The sequence below is a fragment of the Brachyhypopomus gauderio genome, unplaced genomic scaffold (genome assembly GCF_052324685.1).
Source record: "Brachyhypopomus gauderio isolate BG-103 unplaced genomic scaffold, BGAUD_0.2 sc72, whole genome shotgun sequence".
Classification (NCBI taxonomy): Eukaryota; Metazoa; Chordata; class Actinopteri; order Gymnotiformes; family Hypopomidae; genus Brachyhypopomus; species Brachyhypopomus gauderio.
Genome location: NW_027506893.1, coordinates 1,503,280 through 1,512,156, shown reverse-complemented (window position 1 = coordinate 1,512,156; position 8,877 = coordinate 1,503,280). Strand labels below are relative to the sequence as shown.

Sequence of the window (8,877 nt, the reverse complement as noted above, 5' to 3'; positions counted from 1 at the left end):
ACATGATTCCCCATGTTAATGGAAATAATCAGAACTATTCAGAATTTTTTCAACAACTTCTATTCTTGGTGCTGCATTTTTATAGTTACACCATTTAGACAATTTTTACCTTTTTCTCTCAATATTATCTTAGAACGTAATAAAATCAGGCATGTCAAGATAGGGACCCAAAGAAAAAGATATTTCAAAGTAAATAATAGCTTTATTTAGAAATAATCACATTTTTAAAGTTATTCAAACAGAGACAGAAAAAATGAGCTGTTTGCTTTCTGCCTTTTTGCTGTCACATGGCTTGCACCATCACAGAAAGGCAGATACAGGTACAGCATATTCATATATATATATATCCTTTGTTGATATAAAATTTTTGCCTAATATCTAAGACATCACCAGTCATCTCGTGTCAAAGAATCTTTCATCCCTACTAATGATTAAAAATAACAAATTTTAAAGTTTATCATGAGCTAATATTTGATAAAATGTACAATTTAAGCATACAGTGTTACCATGACTGCAATTAGTCACACTACAGCCCGACCCCTCCCTTCCAGTGTGTGTGGTCTGTGTCTGTATTTATGTTATGTATTTTATGTATTTATATGTATTTTATGTATATTATATGTATTTCCTTTGTGTGTGGCTCTGTGTGTGTGTTCATCCGTCTCACCTATCATTCGTCTTGTTAAAGTTATGTGTTGCACTTGGTTCTTGTTTATGTTAAGGTATTTAATGTGTTGATGATGTTTGTTGCTTGTCTTTGTTTGAGTCCAACCGCCAGTTGTTTGTGTGTTATACGTTCTGTCTTTCAGTTCTTCCTGTGGCATTAAAATAAATACAGTTGTTGTAAAAAAAATGGATATGCTACGGTGTCAGCATGCCTCACCAAGCCCCTCGTAACACAATTATTTTAAATTACAGTGTCACGGTGGGTCAGCCCAGTAGCCACCAGAGGGCGCACAAGAGCACCCACTCACGTTCACTCCCGTGCAGCACACACCCTCTCGTACCAGACCACTCCCCAAATCACAATCATGATAATGACACCTGTTTCTCATTTGCGGTGCACAGTATTAATCCCCACACGTTGTGTAGTTCAAGCCTTCGCCTCGCAACACTGGACGTAGCCGCTACCTCCACACTGAAGCCTCCGTACCTGTGGACTACCTTCAATTCCAACCTTGAGTATTCTCCCTGCATTATTGTTGCCATTTGTTCTATTTCTGGTCTTTTGACAATGGACAATAAAGCATTTGGTCTGGAGTCTCTGCCTGCTGCCTCTGTCCCCGTGTCACATACAGTGTGACATCCCGGTGGGACATTATGTAATATTTTCCTTAAACCTACAAGTTGTGTAGCACTTCAATTAACAAATGTTTGATGTTTTTGTATAATAAAAAAAACCTCTTTGGTTTCAATGTTTGTGGGCATAATTCATAAAGTTTATTTATCATAATTCCACATACTTTCAATGATCTTTACATGGAAGATGCCTTCAAGGATCATTTCAACAGGGTCAAACACATTAGCCAGTTGAGCATTTACACAAAATAACAACTGGAATAGATTACATAGATTTTTATGTGATAAAAGGTTCAATACTCTAATATCCACCTCATTCACTTTGCAGGACACAACTGCAGGTATTTAAGCACATTACAGAGGATTGTCATGACTGAAATGATGTTATGTTCAGTTGTCTGCTATATCCAAGATGTCTGGCTTTGACATTATTTATAAAACTAAATTACCAACATGGAGAGTTGGTAGAAAATATTGCTCTGTAATTTTATGCATCTTGCAATGACAATGTTAAATTCTCATTAACCACTTACTTACACTAAGCCATTTTATCTTGTCATCTGTCAGTAAAAATTTACTATTTTCTGTGCTGATAAACATTGCAAACCCTCCGCAGTGGGCCAATGTATATGCAAAAAACATCTTTCCATTTTTTGTCTCTCAAATACATACGCACATAAGCACAAACACACACAGTTCACTTTCTCACACTCGCACACAGACGCACATAATTCATGTTATTGTCACACTGACTGATGAATGGGAGCCTTTTGAATTCCAGGTCAATGCATTCCAAAATCTACTCTATTAATGATATTTGTTATCTAAGTGTCATATTTACACTATATCATCCAGCATCTTATTCAGCAATCTGTCTATATTTATATGCATTACACCACTGCTGAATGGTGGGATTTGTCAATGCAAAAACTACACAATTTAAACACGGGCACACATCCACACACACCAACAACAACAATGACAACATAAGGGTCACAATATATCTCAATGTCCAGAGCACTTGTTCTTTATGCGTTATATACTCAAAAGGGAACCCAGAAACCCACGGGAAACATTTTCAAGGCTATCAGGATCAGTAAATGTGTTTTACTATTTTAGGATTTTAAATTTACACCAATCAGTTACGTTCATCCACCTCTAGGGTATCCAAAAGAGATCAGCAAGTAGCCAAAATTAGAATATATTTTTCTGGAGTCCCCCTTTGAATTTACAAGCTGTAGTAAAACCTGTAGCACAATAAATGTTTAAGATTCCATTGATCATTTTAAAACGAATACACAATGGCTGATAGATTAATCAGACTATAACATCATTAAAGGAAACACCAAGCCCACGCACACACGGAGCACACACGCGCACAAACTCACACGTGAAATGCTGCACACACCCATTGCTAGTGTTTCTTCAGCCTAAATGGCATTTAAATAGCTTGTTAGCGTTAAGTTGTGCTTATCTCTGGGAGCAGCATGAGAGTGGGTCAGTACCTCCTAGCTGAAGCGGACATCTTTGCTCCAAGCCTTGGACAAGCATGAACGACAAGGGCGAGTACTCACAATGATACTGACAAATCCAGTACCTACGTTGAATCCCACACTCCAAACTTCTTTAGAGTTTTACAATCTCAATCTTCATACCTCTGGGAACTCCACATCCCAGAAGCCCCACAACTGTTCCCGCTAGAATCAACATGTGTGTTTGTATTTGCCATTTGTCCCCCCAGTCACTGCAGTGAGGCTAACTGGGTTAACGTCTCGACGGCAGACGGAGTCAAGGCATGGCGGGTCTTCCTGTGATGCACTTTGTGCTCCTGTTCAGTCTAGCATGGCGTCCAGCTGGTCGGCCAGGTCATCAAACATGCTTCCGATGTCATCCAGAATGTTAACCGTGGTCTTATTTTCCACTGCAGAACTGGGAATGGGATAGAAAGGCAAACAAGAAAGTAGGATGACAGAATAAAATAAAAATTAAAAAAAGGCATTCATATGAGCAAAGGTGATTTAAATGACAAATTCTTTGCCTCCCAAAAGAAATCGTCATTCAGCATACATTACACCACTGATCTGTCATTAAGTGGCCGAGAAAACCAATCGTGGGGAAGAAAAATAGACAACAAATTCAGCAAAATGACAACGCGTACACTACATTTTGGGAACGCGCTGCAAATCCAGAAACACTGCTGTATGCATGTACTGTTTGTCAGTAGCTAACCGTGACCATTAAACGTGGGCCCGCTACCCCCCCCCCCCCCCCAAAAAAAAAAATTAATTAGGAAATTGTTTCCTTTCCTAATTAACTGCAATAAATAAAAATTAAAAACTGAGATGCTATAAACAATAATATCTGTACTAGGTAACTTCTTAAGCAAAATAAAGTTCCAACAAAATAAGGTTCACGGCTCACAATTTCTATAATTGTTTAGATGTCGATTGTCAAACTGTAAGTAGATTAAAAAATTGGATAAATTATGTATATTTATATTTTAAGAATATTTTAGGGCCTCTGAGAGGGCGTAGAGGGCCCTGACGGTTCCCCACTGCTGTTTGTACTGTATGCGTTATTCATTTTATTGAATTTGCTTTGTTTGTGGCGTGTTCTTCTTTTGCAGCACAATGATTTTTCTCGACCACCGTAGTCCAGCACTAAACTAATAATTGCTATTGGGTATAGTAGTATTTTCTATTTAAATTATTTGTGAGATCATGGTAGAAATAATTATTTCTGATTTCTGAGATGTATAGTTAATATAAATATAGAACTTATTCAAGATTATTGACAAAAACAGAAAAATAACTGATATACTTGTCGTCTTTGATCTTTTCCTCTACGACCTCCAAAGCAGCAGCTAAGGAGGCACTTGTCTCTTCCAGTGTCGTCGTGGTTTCTGATGCATGGCCTCCAATCAAGCTCCTTTCTTCACCCGATCCCCCAGTCTGCAGCGCCCCCTGCTGCCCCGCCTCTGTCTTCACACTTCCACCTTGCCTTACACCCTGAAGCTCTCCCTCGACCGGCAACTGTCTTGCCACGCCCACTTTCTTCTTCCTCATCACTGTCTGCCCCGATCCCTCCGCGCTCTGTGTGACATCACTTCCTTCTGAGCCTAAAGCATCTGCGCGTTCTCCTCCGGGAACTGTCTTGGTTCGCCTGTGATCAGCTGCTCCTTCTTTCTCTCTATTCTGCTCCTCTTCCTCCCTCTGCCTATCCGCATCTCTCATCCTCTGCTGCGTAGCTTCGGACCCCGACGGCTCTGCCTCGATCGGGCTCGGAATATCCATCGAGAGGCCTGCCATGCAGGATCTGGGCGGCTTGATGGGGGCGGAGCCTGACCCAGGGGTGGAGGGGGTCTGTGGGGTTTGGGGTGTCTGGGGTGTTTGTGGGCTCTGAGTGGGTGAACTTGCTGCCCATGGGTAAAGAGTGTGAGCTTCCACTGGCTTTGAGACGACTGGAGTCTGAACCGGGTAGTCCAATTGCTCTGGGAGAACAGCGGTAGGAGAGGGAAGGTGTGTGTTTAGGCCACCAGCTGTGGTGAGTGTGTGTGTGTGACAAGCAGTGGTGGGTAAAGGAGATGGAATCGGCTTTATTTTGACTGGTTTGGGGAGTGTGGGAGGTGGGCTCGGCTTTGGAGACACTGGCGGTGGAACCTTTTTGACATCCACTGAAAAGGCAAAAGAGAACAAGCCATGTAACAGAAGTCAAAGATTTCGGTTTGTGTTCACCCTCCGCCCATCTCATTAGAAACATGCTACACGTCCAGTGTCAGCTGGATAGTTTTGCATGGTGCTCAAGTCATCCATGCGACAAATGTGAAAGCGGCAGCAATGCTTTCACAGCTAATTTAATTGATTAGCTAATTTAAAAAGGTATCAGCTGAATACTTGCCACCATGCAACTACAATTATAGTTTTACTTCTACGTTCGAAATAGCCTGAGGCTCAGATAATATACACTCAGCAGTGGTCACTAACAAACAGGTGTATGTAATCGGTCAGTGTAAGGTAAGGTTTGGAAAAAAAGGAGCTGGTGGGTGGTTTATTATATGAAGACTATAACATTATTAATTAATGTTAATTAATTAATAATTAAGTTATTTTACATTATATGAAAACTATAAGATTACATTGCAAACAGGATGTGCAAGTGATCTGTCTAACCTGGGCTGTGCTGACCCTCAGACCCAGGCAGTGGGGCCCTCTTGGTGGGAGTAGGAGGGTCAGTTTTCCTGAGGGTCACGGCTGGTTTCGTTGAGACAACAGGCTTCAGCACTCCCCTGAAATCATCCGAGCGCACATCCATTTCAGCGCGGCCTTCCTTGACGCACACGTCGGACGCAGGCCTCCTCCTGGTAAACTCCAGCCCGCTACCATCGTCGCCACCCTGTGGTGGCCTGAGCGCCTTCGGCCGTCGCCGGACCGTACCCGTCTCCGTAAGCTTGAACCTCTCCCCGTCCGAGTCGTGCGGCGGGCGGGGCCTCCGCAGAGTCGCCGTGGCATCTACGCGTGACCACTCCTCCTGAGGGAGGGAGGCAACGCCTCCTTCCAGGTGACTGAGCATGGAGCGTGGGCGTGGCTCCGGAGGCTGCCTCACTGGAGGCGTGTCCAGGGTCCTACGGGTGGGGTGGGTGCGGAGTGCAGCCTCACCTTCCTGTCGGCCCTCGGGCTGGGAGTCGGAGTCGCTGTAGCCAGTGACGGGTCCACTGATGGTGCGACGGCGGGCCTGCATGTCTGCATCCAAGTTCAGAGCATCACGGTTATGCCGTAGGACGTCTGGGCTTGACTGCGGAGACAAGGTATGTACAGAAATCATACAGCAGATTCAAAATAATATTAAAAAATCAATTCAAAAAAATAAAAAATAAAGAAATCAATATGTGAACAGCTTCTTCCCCAATGTCAAACTCACATACACATATTTTTACTTTTTTGTGAAAAGGAAAAAATATTCTTAGACTAATAGGTTATATGTTATCTATGTATACATGAGCCTAAAATGTTGTGTGTCATATAAAGTTACCGGTATGTAGCTGCCACCCTTGGCTCCGCCTCCCAGTTTGGACATTTCGAGCATGGCGGCGATGTCTCTAACGCTGCCCCCGGACGCGCTGGATTCAGAGGCAATGCCACAGTCGCTACGGCGCCGCTCTCGGTACGTCACACTGAGGAACGAGTCACTGGGCCCGCCTGTTCCGGCCCCGCCCCCGGTAGCCAGGGCCACCTCGTCCACCAGGTTACCAGTGGAGATGGAGGAACAGGAGCGCTTGGGTGGGGTGGGGGGGCGTGTCCTCCTGCGAGGGCGGGTCGTGGCAAATGATTGGCTGCGGTTGACGCTGCCGGCGTCGAGGGTGTCGCCCGTAGCTCTGGCGGAACGGCCGTGTTCGACGCCCCCTAGCGTGGCGTATTTGGTAGTCGAGTCGGGCGAGGGCAGGTCTTCGCTCCTGTGTTCCACTTCAGACACTCTGGGCGGCCCACCTCGCACGACCCGCCTGGGCAAAGGGGGGGTCCGTTCGTCTCCTTCCTCCACGGCGCCTTCGAGAGGAAGACAGAGTAATGGGACTGCACGGGCGTGAGGCGGGGTGCGGGTAGAGTCACTGGGGACCCTCGGCCGGCCCTGCGGTTTCCCCGGCGACCCTGGGGCGTACGTGGGAGAGTGCGAGAGAGGGGAGGTGGCTTTGCCTCTCGTGGGCGTGTGCGGAGGGGTGGGGCCAGGACTGTCATTTGACAGAGGCTTCCTGAGCGGGGGAGGGGCATTCGCCCTCTGAATGCCCCGCCCTTGTGGGACGTGCCGGGGAGAGCCACGCCCCTCTGACCCCTTGCGTGTCCTTGGAGCAGGGGTGGATTTGATCTCTGCCACAGTACTTATGACCTCAGTGGTGGTTTCTTGCTTTGAATCCGTGCTTTCACTGGGCTGGTGTTCTGCGCTGGAAGAATCATCCTCTTTTGGAGGTTCACCCAGTCTGTTAACAGCTAACATTAACTTCTTCTGATGTCCTACCATACAAAAGATATAAACAAATTAAATAATTTTTGTAAATTTTTTTGTAAATCAAAAAACGCTTTTATGGTTTTATGCAATGCTGTAATATACCCAGTTTGGTTATGCCAATCTCCTGCAAGTCGTCCAGGGTGATGTCACTGACAAAGTCCATGTTGTCATAGCCATTCTGAACAAGAGTCTGGTAGTATTGACTCAGTCCAATCAGAGACAGCCAGTCCGCAAGGTTGCCCTAAGGTGTCGCACAGAGCACTGCTGGATGACGTTGTGACACTTCACATGTATATGTTCATACAGCTTTCACATGCCACATTTTCACAGTTATATTTGGTCTTTAAGTGTGTTTGTGTGCGTGTTTTCTTACAGGCTTTTCTTTAGGTATCCAGTCAGGAATGTCCAGTTTACTGATCTCTGACAACATCTTCTTCCTGTGTCCAGGTTTTGTCACCCCAATTGCTGTGAGGTCCTGTAAACACAAATAGCTCAAAGGTCTATAATCCAAAACGCATCCAATGAGAAAAAAAGATTTTGTTGAGAACACTACATATCTTTTGATTTATATGCATGCACGTAGGTCCGTAATACCTCTGGAGACATTCTACTGACTGTTTGTAGATCGTATCCAGCAGTCAGGAAGTTTGTGGTGTAAAACTGCAACTGAGCACTAGTAAGCCATTCAGCCACTGCCTCTGAGCTCTAGAAAACCCACAACAGTTCAGACTTTCCACTACTGTGTCAACTACAAGAGAGAAGCACACTTGATATGCAATGCACGTTATAGTCAGCAGGTGGCAGCAGAATACAGGAGAGAAATGTGGTACCCACGACTCCAGGCACCACAGCAGTGAAGTTCATGCACTCTTAATATGAAAATGCCTCAAAAAGAGAGGATGGTATGGGATATCATAATCAGACTATGCTTTAAAAGCATAACATAACAGGGATACACTGTACACACACACCACACACACACACACACACACACACACACACACACACACACACACACACACACACACCACACACACACACACACACACACACACACACACACACACACGTGCCTTGCTCTCTGATGAAGCACTATCCTTCCTCTGCAGTAAAGGGTCCACAAATGGTTTCTTCTTCTCAGGTGCGCTCAAAGTAAGCTGTGAAGAAGCTAGGGAGCAACAAAATGTCACGCAACGCATCGCTAACATCCATTATGTCATATGAGTCACATGACACAAGTCACATGACACATGACTCACATGGCACATTAGTAACATCAGTAATGTCATGAGTTATACGACACCATTAAAACATCTGTATACATGACACATTAGTAACCGATAAAAGAAAAATGTTTTGTTATTATATGCTGGGAAGGTGGGAGAATCTTATTAACAAGCAGTAATATTACTTATAAAAAAGCAAAAGTGTTGATTGCAAAAGGACCATCTTCATCTTCACCAACAAGCTGCATTATTAGTCAGAAATTGTCATTTGGCCTAAATTATCAACTGAGGTAACTATATTTACATTCCACTCATCAACAGGACACTGTTTGCTTTTTATTTATGCGTTATAACT

At 44.3% G+C, this 8,877-nt stretch overlaps 1 protein-coding gene across 3 annotated transcripts in view; it reads right to left on the bottom strand.

Annotated features, from left to right (window-relative positions):
• Window positions 1-1,423: 1,423 nt before the first annotated feature.
• Window positions 1,424-8,877, bottom strand: part of LOC143491239 (caskin-1) — a 38,572-nt gene continuing 31,118 nt past the window's right edge. For all 3 annotated transcript variants that reach the window (XM_076990065.1, XM_076990067.1, XM_076990066.1), the window contains 8 exons: window positions 8,370-8,464; window positions 7,891-8,001; window positions 7,670-7,771; window positions 7,399-7,537; window positions 6,328-7,301; window positions 5,469-6,090; window positions 4,120-4,972; window positions 1,424-3,228 (listed from right to left, as the gene is read on the bottom strand). In XM_076990065.1, the coding sequence (XP_076846180.1) occupies window positions 3,132-3,228; window positions 4,120-4,972; window positions 5,469-6,090; window positions 6,328-7,301; window positions 7,399-7,537; window positions 7,670-7,771; window positions 7,891-8,001; window positions 8,370-8,464 (2,993 nt within the window). In that variant the 3' untranslated portion in view covers window positions 1,424-3,131. The remainder of the gene's footprint in view (window positions 3,229-4,119; window positions 4,973-5,468; window positions 6,091-6,327; window positions 7,302-7,398; window positions 7,538-7,669; window positions 7,772-7,890; window positions 8,002-8,369; window positions 8,465-8,877) is intronic.